Source organism: Neofelis nebulosa, chromosome 7 (assembly GCF_028018385.1).
Source record: "Neofelis nebulosa isolate mNeoNeb1 chromosome 7, mNeoNeb1.pri, whole genome shotgun sequence".
NCBI classification, from domain to species: Eukaryota; Metazoa; Chordata; class Mammalia; order Carnivora; family Felidae; genus Neofelis; species Neofelis nebulosa.
The window spans coordinates 69428615-69443835 of NC_080788.1; the positions used below are offsets into that span (position 1 = coordinate 69428615).

Here is a 15221-nt window from a genome sequence, read left to right on the forward strand (position 1 = left end):
ATGGGTGAGATGGCATTTGAATGAGGATTTGAATGACAGGTAGGTACAAAATCGTGTTTGGCTGATTTTATACACTACTTTCATAGGTCACTTGAACTTTCGGGTAATTTTCTTCTCAATTGAGAATGAGTAACTGTGTGTGTACAGGAAAAAAAAAGAGGTCAGCTTTCCAGGACATCCCACTCCTATAATATATAGCATAGTATAAAAATAAAAGAGCTTTAGGAAGGACAATGTGTTGTTAAACTATGGAATGAAAGCAAGCCTTATATCCACCTCCTGATTTCTTGTTGAAGGGCCTTTGTGCCCACCCCAGAGGGAGTGAGTGTAGAATGTCACAAATGAAGGCATGATTTTTTTCTCTGTTTTCTTTAATATGGAGCAGAGAATGGAAGTACTGGTGGAGGGGAGTTTCTTAACTCTGAGTGCAACTTTTCTCAAAACGCCAGTGGAAACTGAATGTCTTAAGGAGGCCCCCAGACACACAGACCAAATTCACAGACCCAACACAGTGAACTCTTGTCAAACATATTCTTTATTTGAAAGAGAGCCACTCCAAAGGGAAAGTAAGGGAAGAGAATGAAATGAAGAGGTCAGATGTCCAAGTCAAGGTTCCCACTTCCTTCTTGTCCCATCCTTGACACGGGACTGCAGCCATGTCCCCCTCTCCACTGGGTGTGGTGTGGAGCCCCCCACATCACTTCCGACTAATGTGGTAGAACTTCTTCCACCTCTAGAGTGAGGAAAGGAAGTAAGACCTCCCTCAGCCTCTTCAGGGTGTCCCTGCTGATTACCATGGGTAGGACATCCACAAGAAGGTCTGGGTTCGTGTACTGCAGGTGGAAAAGCACATGGCCCAGCAGCCTAATGAAGATCATGACCATGAAGACACCATGCCTGAAATGTCTGCAAAGAGACATTCTTGGTTAGTGTGGGGGAAAGAGACAGCCCACGATCCAACTATAGGAGGTGAAGCTTACACTCATAAATAACTGGTGAGTTGCTTTCTTTGTAAACTTTTTTTTTTAATTTTTTTTTAATGTTTATTTTATTATTTTTGAGACAGAGAGAGACAGAGCATGAACGGGGGAGGGGCAGAGAGAGAAGGAGACACAGAATCGGAAGCAGGCTCCAGGCTCTGAGCCATCAGCCAGAGCCCGACGCGGGGCTCAAACTCACGGACCGTGAGATCGTGACCTGAGCTGAAGTCGGACGCTTAACCAACTGAGCCACCTAGGCACCCTGAATTGCTTTCTTTGGGAAAAACTGATGGGGAATGGAGACACAGAGGATGAGGGTAGAGGATAGGTGATGGCAGAAAAATATTGATGTAGCAGTTAGGAATTTCATATGGCTCTCCTGGTAAGTAAGCCCTCCAACAGAATAGATGTCCATATAGAAAAGCTGGAGATGCAAAAGGAGATTTTCCAGGTACTACATATGAGGCAGGCCTTTTGGGGTTGTCAGAAAATGTTCAGGACTGTCACACATGACCGGTGGCCTTCTTCAGGTCTACTATAGTAAGCCGTTCTAGAACTTGAAATGGGATTGGACATCTCTGACATTAACATCCAGGCAAAATCATTAGGACAGGTTTTTCTTTCAAGTGTCAAAAGAGACCAGGTTAAACAATACAAGATGTGCATGTGTGTGTGTTTTCTTATGTGCTCCCAAGAAAATTTTGCACTGAAATCTAAGGCCTTCAGTCTTCAACTACATTGAAATGTCATAAATTGAAGCTCTTCCTTAAAGTGTCACATGGAACATTTCAGAGTTAGTCTCCTTGTTTCAAAAATTAAAAAAGAAATGGCACAGAGGGTTCAGGTGACTTTTGTTTTCTAAAATTTTACAGTCTACAGTAAGAGAACTGAGAAAATTAATGCATCCTGAGCTGTTGTTCCAGCAAAGAGTACAGCAGAGATTATCAGGTTCAGGACCTGAAAAATAGAAAGGAGTCATACCAAGGACCATAAGAACAGGAATTCAAAGTAAAATGCAACCTGCAGTCTTCATCTTGAAGAAATAGCTTCTTTTTCGACCCACCAAGTTCTGCATAACCTGGTATTGAGGAAGGAAGGAAGGGCTGGAAGAAATTTGGAACTTCCTGATGTTTTCTGGTTGGTGGGTGTATTTATCCTTGTTCCTTCTGTCCTGACCAAGTCACTTGCTTCTACAGAGTGAATGGAGCCTAGACTAGCTAAAAGTCAAGATTCTACCACTTACCTGTACCAAAAGATTCTCTTCTGTTTCTTAATGATGGTCTTCTCCTATGGGAAGCAATAAAAGCCACAGCTGTGCCTGTCCATGTAGTCACAGAGAGGCAGTGTAGTGGGGTGACTAAGAGCCACCCAGGAGTCAGGGGTCAGGCTACCTGGATCTGAGTCCTGACTGCCACTTCCTAGCTGCCATAAGTGCAGCACAAGGTACCAAGCTTCATTATGTCCTAACTCTAGGTTTATTAAAAAGGGGAAGGGATGTGGGGAGCAGGGAGAGAGAAGCCAGGAGAGGAAGGGATAAAATAAAACTCCAGTTTGGGACACGGAAGACATACCATGTTGCTTTGGATGGTCTCTACCAGAATTGACCCAGGTTTCAGTATTTGGGAGGAGTTGTTCTGGGCTTTGAATCTGGGCGAAAAAGATCAGACCCAGGAATGATATTATATAATCTGAGAGACTGGTGAAAGGTGCTTTTCTAAGTCATACGACATCTATGGTTTATTTCCTAGATTCTTGATAACATTCACAGTGTTCAACATTCAAAACTCATAACTGTTCAACATACAAAGAACCAGGGAAATGTGGTCCATTTTCAAGAAAAAAGACAATCAATGAAAAATAACCCTGTCATAACTCTGATGTTGGGTTGAAACTGCAAAGTCTCACACATGTATGGTTACCTGACTTACAAAACAAGGCACCACTGAAAATGGTGTTCTCTGAAATAAATGGTGCTGGGTCATTTGGCTATCCACACAGAAAAATGTGATCTTGATCTCTACCCCACACTATAGATAAAAAACAAATTCCAGATGAATGCAAATCTAAGTGTAAAAGGTAAAATAGTAAAAAAATTCTAGGCAAAGCATAGAAAAATAGTTTTATGACCTAAAGAAAGCACTAAACAAAGAATAAAAACAACAACAAAAAACCACACACACACACACACACACACACACACACACACCCCAAAAACTGGCTTGAGAAACATTTTGCCCTTCAAAGACATCCTGGGGACTTATCAGGGACATCATTTTCTAAACTTACACTTCTTTTTCAAGAAGAAGCACCTCTTTTTCCTTTTCCATCTGTCTCAGAATTTCCTGGTATTTCTTCCCATGGAAATAAAAAAAAAATTGTTATAATGAAGAATTCCCCTATATTTCAGTGCAATGTCACTGACGATTCTCCTAAGACTAACTCCTAATATTCCAAATGGTGCATGCATGAGTGTACACACACAAGTAGGGAAATGTTCTAATAAAAGTTGGGAGATACTGTGATTAGATGGATATGGATATATTTATACATATATACATATATGTATATACACACACCATATACATATATATGTATATATGTATATATGCACACACACATATATACATGTACATACATACTGTAGCTAGATGGATATACACACACACACACACACACACACATATATATATATATACACACACACACACACACACATGCATACTGTGGCTAGATAGATATCTAGAATATATATATATATATATATATATATTCTCTTTGGATTCTGCTTGTATTCAAATCCCATCTCTGATGGTTACTAGTTGTGTTTCCATAGCACATTACCTAACTCCTCTAAACCCGTGTCCTCTTGATCATAATAATATCATCCCCATAGTTTTACTGGACAAGTTACCGGAAAAAAATACCGTATGTGCCAATGCCTGACACAAAGTAAATCCTTGACATACACCTGTTTTGTTAGGGTTTCTATTGTATAAAAGGCATTCTTCCCTGTGGCAGATTTTATCCTAATGAGAAATTAAGGAGTCCATGGCTTTGGAGAAATTCTGCTTCTACTCTGACTTGCCCTTGCAGGTAGTGTACCTTTATGTAGAGGGCCTGGTCCTCACAGAGCTGATGCAAAGATTGGTAGTCGCCCTCTATCTAGAAAGAAAAGAAAATTAACAAATCTCATCAGAACCAAGCCTAGGCTGCTCCCTGGGACCCTAACTGGTACACTGGACATTTGTTACCTAGCAACCTGTTCCTTTAAGGGAAAACAAGCACATCACAGAGCAGTGATCTCATCACTCATGAGCAGGAATGGTGTAATTTTGAGGGGAAAAAAATGGTTTGCCCAGGTTGTTGAATGCCTATCAGGTAAAACAGAAGTCTCAGGACACTTAGGTTTGGAATTTGACAATAGTATTCTGAGTATTAGAGGTAAAAGGATGTTTAAGAAATGGTAAAAGCAGTACTTCTAATATAAGCTCTCTTTCCCTTCACCTGCATGTGAATCAGAAATTCGTCTGCTGGATGTTCTTATTCCTCCCCATCCTCTGCCTCAAGCTGTCCTATTTCTAAGATCTTTGGGTTTCTCTCCCATTTATATCCTGGACAAAAACTCAGTGAGGAGACATTGCCTCTACCTTGAGCAATTCCTTCTCTTGCTTTGCACAGGATTCTGTTGACTTTTGTAGCCTCACCTGGAACACAGCAGAAAGTTAATAGCATTCTTTTATGGAAGGCAAGTGGGTAATGGTCACCCTCTATCCAAACCAGCAGAAAATATGATAAAAATGACTATCATATATTGAGGGATTGAGGACATATTATAGCAAACTAGGATGGACACTATCGTCAGCCCTATTTGACACATGAGGAGACAAAGTCAAGGAGAAATTAAGTGCTTAACTTTAATCATTTTAATTTTTTTAAGTTTTATTTTTTATTTAGTGTGTGTGTGTGTGTGTGTGAGAGAGAGAGAGAGAGAGACAGAGAGAGAGATACAGAGAGACAGAGAGAGAGAGACAGAGAGAGAGAGAGAGAGCAAATAGGGGAGGGGCAGAGAGAGAGGGAGACAGAATACCAAGCAGGCTCTGTGGTATAAGTACAGAACCTGATGTGGGGCTCTAACTCATGAACAAATTGAGAGTCGAGTGCTTAACCGACTGAGCCACCCAGGAGCTCCAAATGCTTAACTTTAAAAGTCACCCAGTGACAGAGCTGACATTTAAGCATTGGTCCTCTGACCACCCTGTCTCTGAGCCTTACCATCCTCCTTCCTCTAGCCCCACTGACCAAAGCCCCCTGGCCTCTTTCTCCTTCTCTTTCTCCATAGGGAGTACTCACATGCTGTCTGAATCATAGAGCAAAACAGAAAAACTGGGAAGTAGGGCTCTGGTATGGTGGTCTCAGCTAAATTGCCATATTTGCCACATAAATCTGCAGAAAGCTTCCCAATAGGGTTTCTGTCCTCTATTGGGCATCCACTTCATGCATTCACTCAACAAATATTGTGCATCTAATATGTGACAGGCACTGTTTGAGGAACTAGAGAAATAGGAGTGAATGACATAGACAAAAACTCTTGCCTTCATTGGGTTTATCCTCTAATAGAAGAGAAACATAAAGTGAATTTTAAAAATAAAACCTTTTTGGCCTATGAGCCATGGGTTGGAAAATGAGTTAGAATTATTGACAATCTCTATATAATTATGGAAGTCAGCATTCTTATCCTACTTGAACATCTATATCTGTGTGTCATTTAGATCCTAAACTTCTTGGGAGTCCTGATGTGCATTCAGAACATGTGCTCTGTTGACTGACGGGTGATGAGCTCTCTGGAGCAACTTCCTCTGCTTGGATGACATTGCAGTGAACTCTGCAGTTACTTGACTAATTATGTTGTGAATGTCCCATAAGCCATGAAGTAAAGTAGAGGGGACAGAAGACATTAGCACCTCTGATAAGCACACAGACATACTTGGCCTGGGAGAGTCCTTGAAAGCAGTTCGGCCCCAAACCTAGAATTGACACACATCTCCCAGAAAATCCCTAGGTTTGTTTCTCTACTCACCTTCAGTTCTACCAACATCTGCTTTAGGGCTTCTTTATCAAGGCCAGTGTTCTTAACTCTCCTTGAAATCTGAAATACCATTCCCAAAATTGTGGACTGAGTGACACAGACCTAAAAATCTGGGATAGTGGCAGACTTTGGGGTCTCAGGGCTAGGGAATGGCGGTAAATTAACTTAGATCTCAGATAGAAGCTTGATAGAAGAGTGTCTCCTTCTTGCTATGGGAGCTGTCTGACTCCAGGCTACTTGGATATACCTTTCTGTTCCCATAAGCCATGAACATGGCTGCACAAGGAGGCAAGGAGGAAGAGAGGGAGGGGAAAGGGGGGCAGAATCCTTTGGATATGGGGGAGGAGGGAAAAATCTTTTCTCCTTCCACAGTCCCTTAGCTCTCTCACCAGATCTGTAATCCCAGGGAACAAATGGGGCTGTGAATCAAAGAGACTCACTAAGAGATCCAGTATGTGGCAGAGGGGAGGGAACACACACATTTAGCTGGTTGCACCTTCTGGTCTTTCTGACTGAGGAGTTCAGGAGTTCAGATGATTCTGTCCGGATTCCTAAGACATAAGCCTCTTTCAAGGGTGGCCCACCTTACCTTCTTCTGAAGCTCCACCACCTTCCTGCCTAGAACCTTGTTGCTTTTTTCCTGTGGAAAGGACGAGGTAATGGGGATAAACCAGCTCTACTCTGGTACTTTCCCCTTCCCCCTTCTCTAAAATAGGGCTTAAGGATAAGTGCATGAAGGGGGAAAATTGCACTCTGGCCCCACTCAGAGGATCTGGGAACAAAGCCTGGGCCTGGGGCCCCATGCCAAGCACTTCATTCTCAGAGCAAGAGCACTCTCTTAAACAGCTGTGATTTCTCCAGACACAGAAACAACCATAGATGATGATCCTCTGGGAAAGAGAGAGAGAGCAGTGGCAGACTGCAAGCGAAATGCATCACATGATCCTTTTCTAGACACCTCCTTACCAGCTTTGCTGTCTCTGATTTCAGGTTCCTCAGGGCTTCCTCCTTCTCAGATACAATATGGTTCAACTCCTCCCTCTCGTTGGCTTGTCCTAGTGACAGGGCAGTCTCTCTTTCCAGACTGAAAAACAGTCACCCAAGTGTAGATCAGTCATAAGGAAGCTGCCAGCACCCTAGCCTAGGAGGCCACTGCCAAGGTCTCAGGGAACCAGAGAGATTGCCAAATGCACTGGCAATTCAACGTCAGCCTGATGTGGAAACATAATGCAAACATCTATACATAAAGGCTTCTGGGGGCGTCACAATTCATGCTTCAGAATTTAACACACCAAGATTTACTGAGAAAAAAGGAAACCTTCCTCCCACCTTCTTTATTCCAAGGGCCATTCAGTTGAGGAGAAGCCCTTGCCTCACCAACTGCAGAGCCTGACCTTTGAATAGCTTCTTCTTTCTCTTGAACTTTTCTGAGAAGAACCTGATTTGCCTCATCCAGTCTCTGCAGGTCCTTTTCAAGGTCTAAATTCAGGTAGTCAAGGTTTTGTTTTGTGACTTTTAATTTCGGTATTTCCATCATCTCCTGCCTATAGGAAAATTGTCTTAATTACTGAATTCAGGACAGGAAAACAGAGGGGCCCTAAGAAGATTTCCCTGGTAATCTCATTTATCCTCCCATCTTCTGGTGTTACTATGTCTAAGCAGCCCTGTGTTGTAATTTTCCATGATAAATTGATTTCTACAGTGTTTTGCATTAAATAAGTTCCTGGAGTCAAATCACAGTTTAATTTTAAATATTATAAATGGAACACATTTAAACACAATGCTTTTATAAGGCAGAAGTATTTTTTTTTCATACAGGTAACTATGCTCCAACTTATTAAAAAAAATCTTATTTAGAGTGTGCAGAATCTAAGATATACCTATAAAGCATTTAAATATCTGTGAGGGAGAGGAATTTCTTCAGTTCCCTTTTGTTACAGGGAGTTTATTTTCTACCCCAGTCAAGTAGGCACACGGACTGGGTGGGGGGCAGGGATGGGAGTGGATCCTTTCTCCAAATAAGACTGGTTTGCCTTTTGAGTCATTAACCATTTCTAAAAACCCCATCATAGTATGAGGAAGTCCAAAGATCTGAAACCAAAGCCTTTTCTACCTAGGAAGCCCCCACCCCATCTCCCTCCCTCCCATCCAGGTTTGAGGAGATAATGTCCTGCACAATGGAGGTTTTCTTCCTTACTGGATTGCTGCAGAGACCCTTCCCATTGCAGATCCCCTACTGAACGTTTTAAATTATTATTATTATTATTATTATCCTCATTACTTACACATCATCCAGTGGGTCCTGTCCAACTTCTTCCATTGTGGGTTTCCTAAAATGTTAACACAAACATTTATTACAGAAACATAGTCCCTAATGTTCAACATTGTAACATTGCCCCACACGGGCCCAGGAGGGAGCAGGCAAAAGTTTGACCAGGCAAGCCAGAGCCAAGAAGAGACCCATGCCTTCTAGACCCCTCTGTTTTCCTGGATTACTAAATTCCAGTAATTCAGATTGTGTTTTAACTTAAAATTGCCTAAACAAATCCCCCAAGAGCACAGAAATTTTTCTGTTTTCACAATTTTTCACATTTTGGCTACCTTTCCCTTTCTTGGACTACATTTTTCCAGTCACAGGTAAAGCACTAAAAGTACTCAAGCCTAGATCTAATGGCAAATGCACTGAGAGTTTATTTCTAACCCAGAACTCCAGGAAAACTTGGAAGAAAGATAGAGAAGAGCCAGAGGGTGCCATAAAGCTGGCTGCCTGAAATTTATGTCTATTGCCATCCTAGTTCTAACAAGCTCTAGATGTTACAGGCTGAGTTGATCTTAAAATAGCAGCAAAAACAGCAGCATGGACAACAGAATACTACTACCAGCAGGAAGAAACAAATATTGGGTTCTCAGGGATGGTGTCTCCTAACGATTGCCCCAAAAACGAAAGTTCAGGACCGAAACCAATCTAAGAAAAGTAGAGTTCCAAATTCCCCTCTCCTTTCATGCTCCATCTTCTCTTCCCTTCCCTTCCTTTCCCTTCCCTTCCCTTCCCTTCCCTTCCCTTCCCTTCCCTTCCCTTCTCATCTCTTCTCTTCTCTTCTCTTCTCTCTAAAGCTTTTTGGCTTTAATTCTCTTTTTAATGCCTTCTCCTACCTCCTTCCCCTTTCATAGCCATCCTGCATTTTCATTTTTTTTAACTACTGTCTTGACACACAAGGCATGCCAGCCTTTGATGATGCCCTCTAAACTCACCGTTCTCTTCCCAAACGAGGTTTCTTCAGTTCCCACTGAGATCTCCAACTGATTGTCAGAACTTTCAGAAAAGGTATGTCCTTGCTGATTGGGTTCTTCCCATATCACCAGACCCATCCTCTCCAGTAGGGTGGGGCAGCATGTCATAGTGGGTAGGGATAGGGGGTGGCCATAGCTCAACATCACCCCTGTAGGCAGCATGGGAGCAGAGTTCAGAACTTCAGGGCAGTTTCAATCTCTTCCTACACAGCAATAAGATCTAGGAACACATTTCTGGACACGGGGTAAATCCCTGTGAAATGGGAATCAGCTCTATGGAACACATTTTTTCCTTTCCCCAAACCCCTGGGCCTAGTGGAAGTTGAGATCACTCTCATTTCTTTTCCTTCATCAACTCCTTGTGATACATGTGAGGGCTGCTGCGCCCAAATCCAAATTATGCCTTTCTCTTTAATGCGTCCAAGGGCTATGGGGTAGAAATGCTTGAGAGCAGGCCAGGAGGAATCAGAGATATCTTATCTATGGGCCAGGAATGCTCTCACTCCCACTGAATTGGATTCTTGGAGCTGCAAAACAAACTCCTTTATTTTCCCTCAACTGGCACTGCCAAGACATTGGGAACAAAAGGTCTGATGTTTCAAAGATGGAGTATAGGGAGGTAGAGCAGGACAAAGGAAAGAGGAGTGTTGGGTCTGGAGACTTGAGTCCACTGCCTACTCCTTCAGAATCCCCTCCTCATTTTCTGTAAGTTACTGGAGCCCTGGATGGGATTTCCCACACCAGTGTCACTCTACTAAGCAATTCTGGATTCTCTGAGAGAGAAGAGGCAGTGTACAGAATTGGAGGTCAGTGAAGGTGTGTACTTGCATTTCAGATCTGTCCATTTCTGTCCCTTACACTCAATTCACTCCTCCATGATGTAAATGTAACCTTTTCCAGCTGCATCGTACTAATCTCCAGTCCCTGGAAAGGCCTTATAGAACAGAACATACCACCGTGTCTCCAAGAAATATCTCCCATGCAATATCTGTCATAATCTTATCCATTCTTCTCAGCTCGCTTCAAATGCTGCTTCTACACTTTCCCAGATACCAAGCCCCCAGTCCCATCAGAATTAATCCCTCCAACCTCTGTTCTCCTCTTTTGGTATTTTATATTGTTTCTAGGAATGTGCATTACTGGTGTTTATCCCACAATTAGGCTGTAAACCCCTTGAGAGAGTGTATTTTAATCGGAGCCATTCTGATTTCCCTCCCCAGCTGAGCTCCAGGAGAACCATTTACACATAATTCAAAGGGAACGGTGCCCTTTGGAGTTGTTCAAGAAGAGGGCAGCTTAGAAAATGGAGAGTGGAAGGTAGGCTGAGTTAGGGACAGAAAGCACCTGAGTTTCATTCTGTCCTGGCACTTCACAGTTGTGTTACCTTAGGCAAGTTACTTGATCTCCCTGACCCCAAGTCTTTTGACCTGTGAGATGGGCATTACTCCTACTTCACAAAGTTGTGGTGGAGATTAAATGAAATAATATACGTGAAGCTCTTAAACCAGTGTGGCACTCAGGAGCACTTAATTCTCATCTGTTCTCCAACACTGTGCATGCTCCATTTTTCTGTCTCATATTACCTTTGCACATGGAATGATGCCAAATGATTTTAGAATAAATGAATGAATGAAGGACTCATTGCACTCCCTTTATCTAGAACAGGTGTTATCCTCCCTTTTCTTACACCTGAGAGATTCTCAACTGTACATCCTGATTAGCACACTGTTATTAACAGCACAGTGCACCATAGCAGAATTCTCAACAGAGGGCCATGCCCCCCCATGAGGCTGATCTACAATCATCAGGGATGTAATTCGAAAGCTCCTGCCAAACGTCCCAGGGCAGTAGTTGCCTCGGCTGGAGAATCACTGATGAAGAACATATTCTCTACACCAAACTGCCACTCCCTTTTCCGTAAAGACTCTGCACAAATTCCCCCTCTCCATGATCTCTTCCAACATGAACCCTTCTTAGCTTATTGCTCTAAGTAGACCACATGCACTTTGGAAGTGACTGTGTTTGCCTTTTTGCTTTGACACTAAGAAGCAAAAACACATATGAAGCCCCAAATTTTCATGACTATACTAGTCATCGTGGCCTTAGTCCTATTCCCTTAGTCCTATTCTCCTATTCATTTTTCAAGTAGTGCTGATATTAAGTTATTTTCCACTGTTTTGTGTTAAATCTATAGTTCCAGATGATACAGATGTAAGTAAACATAAATACGGACTTAGGAATATAAATACTAGCAAATAGATAAAGATCTGAGAGGGCTAGTGTGTTTGGGTGGCATGGATAAGAACATTTGAAAGGGCGGGCCTACGCCGGCCGACTCCATCTTGTTCTGTGTCCTTCACCTTGACCACACCTTCTCCCCTTGAGTAACCCCCCCCCCCCTTACCTGCCTAACAGGACTTGGACCCTTCCCCAAGACCCTTCCCCAGCCAATCGGCTGAGGCCATAGCCATTACCTCACCAACTGCCCCTAGACCCCAATAAAACCTTTGTCCTTTTGAAACTCGCTCTCTTTCCCTGGTATCTCACCGCTGCGTCGGTGCAGGTAGGGGATTGAGCTCGAGCTAGCTCGAATAAAGGCTCTTTGCTTTTGCATCGGACTCAGCTCCCTAGTGGTCTTTGGGGATCACGAATTCTGGGCATAACGATTGGCTATGGAATCAGACCGAATTGACTTTGAATACCTGCTCCACCACTTCCCAGATGTGAGGTCTTCTTGGACAAGTTATTCAACCCCTTGGACATCAAGTTTTGAATTAAGAAAGTGTATTTGGATCAGTCTGTGGCATATAAGATACTTTGAAAGTGTGGGTCTCCATAGATATAAACTCGTTTTTTTCTCCCACACCCCAAATATAAACTTTTAAGAGTAGGCACCATGTTTCTTTTTCCTTGGCTAATCTCCATGCAGTGTATAATCCATGTACGTGAAACACTCACTGTGAATATATACCTAAGTACTTTCTTCCTTGATATAGTTCCATTCATGTTTTCCTAACAAATAGAAAGAATAATATGTGTCAGGATGACAAAGACTTTTTAACACCTCTTGTTTTTAAAATAAGTCTAAAAACAATCAGCTCTTTGGATTTCCTATGGCCCTCCCTTACACCTAGCAGTTACACTGGTAATGGCTCACCAGGGAGCTCTAAGCTTCAGGCTTAAGTAAACAAAGATTTGATGGCTTCTATTTACTGTTTTGAGTTCTGACTTTGTATTCTCAACAGCTTAGTTTTATTGAGAACAGCTCCTGTTTTCTTCCAGTACCTGAGGCTATAGAGGAGACCTATGCTAATTTACATGTCTGCAGAATTCAGTCTTAACCTTTTCATTAGAAATCCCACAAGTCAGAAGGGTTTGTGTTATTATGTTATTTTAGTTTTCTACAAATATCACATCATGGCAAGACAAATTGTTGCAGTGTCAGGAATTAACTCTGTTTTCTGATTAAGAAGAATTAGTTTTCAATCAGTGGGTTGTATATCTGGAAGAAGACCAAAAATTTAGATTTAATATGTGTTTTTAAAGACCTTACATTCTTTGCTTTCCATACAAATATGTAAAAAATTTAATCTTTTGGGACTTAAAAAATTTTTTTAAATTTATTTTTGGAAGAGAGAGAGTGCACGCACAAGTGCGTGCACGCGAGCAGGTGAGAGGCAGAGAGAGGGGGATAGAGGATCTGAAGGGTGTTCTGCTCTGACAGCAGTGAGCCCAACAAGAGGCTCGAACTCAGGAGCCATGAGATCATGACCTGAGCTGAAGTCGGGCTAAACTGACCAAATCACCCGGGCGCCCCTAATCTTTTGAGATTTAGTTGAGAGCCATTTATTTTGCATTTTGTATAACATTAAGACAAAGTTGTCAATCAAAACTAATAGATAAAATAAAAATTTCCTACATCATAAGAGAGAGTTGTTTAGAAAGTAACAGAATTGGACAATCGGTCATCAAAGGTTGTAATACTTGGGTGGAAATATAATGAATGGCATCATCATCAAAAAAGAAAAATATCCCTTTCAACCCACCATGATAAAAAAAAAAAAAAAACCTTTTCTCATGATATTCTTACTATCTGGGATAGGTATACCTACTAAGAATTCCTGGATTATTTGTAAGACACTGAGTCATTTAAGATAAAAATAATGACAACATAGGATTCTTGAAAACTCTAAAACCTGCTTTATACTCTGTAATGCAATCTATGATAGGGTGTGTTGAAAGTTTTGCTGGTGTACTGCTTTTTGTATTCAGTGGATTCACTGAAAAAATGAACAATTCAGTTAGTTTTAGGTGTGGTCTAGTAATTTATGTTCAGCAACAAGGCCTTTTTAACAACAAAATAATTCATATATAAGCAATAATCATATACACTGTCGGCGGGATGCAAACTGGCACAATAACCATGGAAAACCATTTAGAGAAAACATCCACTTTGGCAAAACCACTTTTGGAAAACTGTAAATGGCAGAACAGAACACGCATCCATCCTACTCGCCAGTAATCTCACTACACAACATACTCTAAAAGGAAAACCTCTTGCACATATACCCCAGGAGAGAATGTACAATAATTTTTACACAGCAGTGTTAATAGCAAAACACTAGAAGCAATCCAAATGTCCAACAACAGTAGAATGGAGAAATAAGTTGTGATATACAGCAGAGGAAATAATTTACTATTATACTCAATAACATTGTTGAATCCCCTGAACATAATAGTATAGACTTTTTTTAGTTTATTTATTTTGAGAGACAAAGAGAGTGAGTGAGCAGGGGAGGGACAGAGAGAGAGAGAGGGAAAGAGAATCCCAAGCAGGCTCCTCAGGGCTCGAACTCACCAACCGCGAGACAGTGACCTGGGCTGAAACCAAGAGTCCAACACTTAACGGACTCAGCCACCCAGGCACCCCTAAACACAATATTGACCAAAAGAGGCAGAATGTATGCATTCTAAATTGAGATCTATAAAGTTCAAGGTAGATTAGACTAAACAATGTATCTTAGAATACATATATAGGTAATAAATCTGTTAAGAGAAGCAAGGCAATAATTTTCATAAAATTTTCAATAGTGGTTAATATTCTGGAGAAGAGAAGGGATGAGATCAGGATAGGGTACAGAAGGCTTTTGGAGTATATTTTGCTTTCTAGCCTGGGTACATGAGTGTTGACTACTTATTAGTCCTTAAACCCTCCACATGTGTTTTTATATTATGCTTATGCGATACTTCACAATAAAGCATACAGAGGAAAGACAGCTGGGTTTGAGGTCCTGATGGCTGAGGTCCCTATAGCCCCAGGGGATATTCACAGTTAACAGCTGAAAGAAGGAGGGTTAGCCCTTCAGCAAAAGGCAATCCCCTGACAGACTTTTCCCCTTAATCCAAATCTAGTGCTGGTCTGTTGAAGCAATCACTCTGGATTTGCCAAAATGGGAAGGTAATGGCAGGCATGGCTTTAAGCAGAAATAGGAAGAGGCACATTTCCAATGGGGGGATGAAAGCCACTTGGTTCTGAGGTTTCGAATTTGCAAATTGCCAGTGAGGGGTCTCATATCTGCCAGAGACATGTTAGGCTTGACCCACACTTGTTTATAATTTTTTTTTTAAGTTTTTATTTATTTTGAGAGAGAGAGAGCGAGCATGAGCAAGTGGGGAAGGGGCAGAGAGAGAGGGAGAGATTGAGAATTCCAAGCTCCTCTGAGAGTGGAGCTCCAACTCACAAACCAGTGAGATCATGACCTGAGCCAAAACCAAGACTCGGACACTTAACTGATGGAACCACCCAGGCACCCCTATAATTTTTTTGTTAGTTGCCAGCAACTTTAAAACAGGAGATTGTGTGT

General features: G+C 41.8%; 1 protein-coding gene across 3 annotated transcripts; it reads right to left on the bottom strand.

Annotated features, from left to right (window-relative positions):
• Window positions 1-517: 517 nt before the first annotated feature.
• Window positions 518-9447, bottom strand: LOC131516805 (transmembrane and coiled-coil domain-containing protein 5B-like). 3 transcript variants are annotated; one of them, XM_058738295.1, is made up of 12 exons: window positions 9319-9447; window positions 8352-8396; window positions 7461-7610; window positions 7033-7150; window positions 6656-6706; window positions 6058-6126; window positions 4628-4684; window positions 4083-4142; window positions 3267-3331; window positions 2552-2627; window positions 2224-2267; window positions 518-906 (listed from the first exon to the last, which is right to left on the bottom strand). In XM_058738295.1, exons 2-12 carry the CDS (start codon window positions 8384-8386, stop codon window positions 708-710), a joined length of 924 nt encoding a protein of 307 aa, XP_058594278.1. In that variant the 5' UTR covers window positions 8387-8396; window positions 9319-9447; the 3' UTR covers window positions 518-707. The 3 variants fall into 3 exon arrangements, with proteins under 3 accessions (XP_058594278.1, XP_058594277.1, XP_058594279.1); XM_058738294.1 differs by lacking the exon at window positions 9319-9447 and adding an exon at window positions 9220-9312; XM_058738296.1 differs by lacking the exons at window positions 2224-2267; window positions 2552-2627; window positions 9319-9447 and adding an exon at window positions 9220-9312.
• Between the last annotated feature and the right edge of the window lie 5774 nt (window positions 9448-15221).

Bases quoted from the DNA above. Each gene is read 5' to 3' on its own strand.
- LOC131516805 (XM_058738294.1), bottom strand. From the start codon at position 9,254: ATGAAAATGCAGGATGGCTATGAAAGGGGAAGGAG. The intron at 6,127-6,655 runs GTAAGGTGGGCC...ATGGTATTTCAG, and splicing joins TGGTGGAGCTTCAGAAGAAG to ATTTCAAGGAGAGTTAAGAA. The intron at 2,268-2,551 runs GTATGTCTTCCG...TGCTTCCCATAG, and splicing joins AGACCATCCAAAGCAACATG to GAGAAGACCATCATTAAGAA.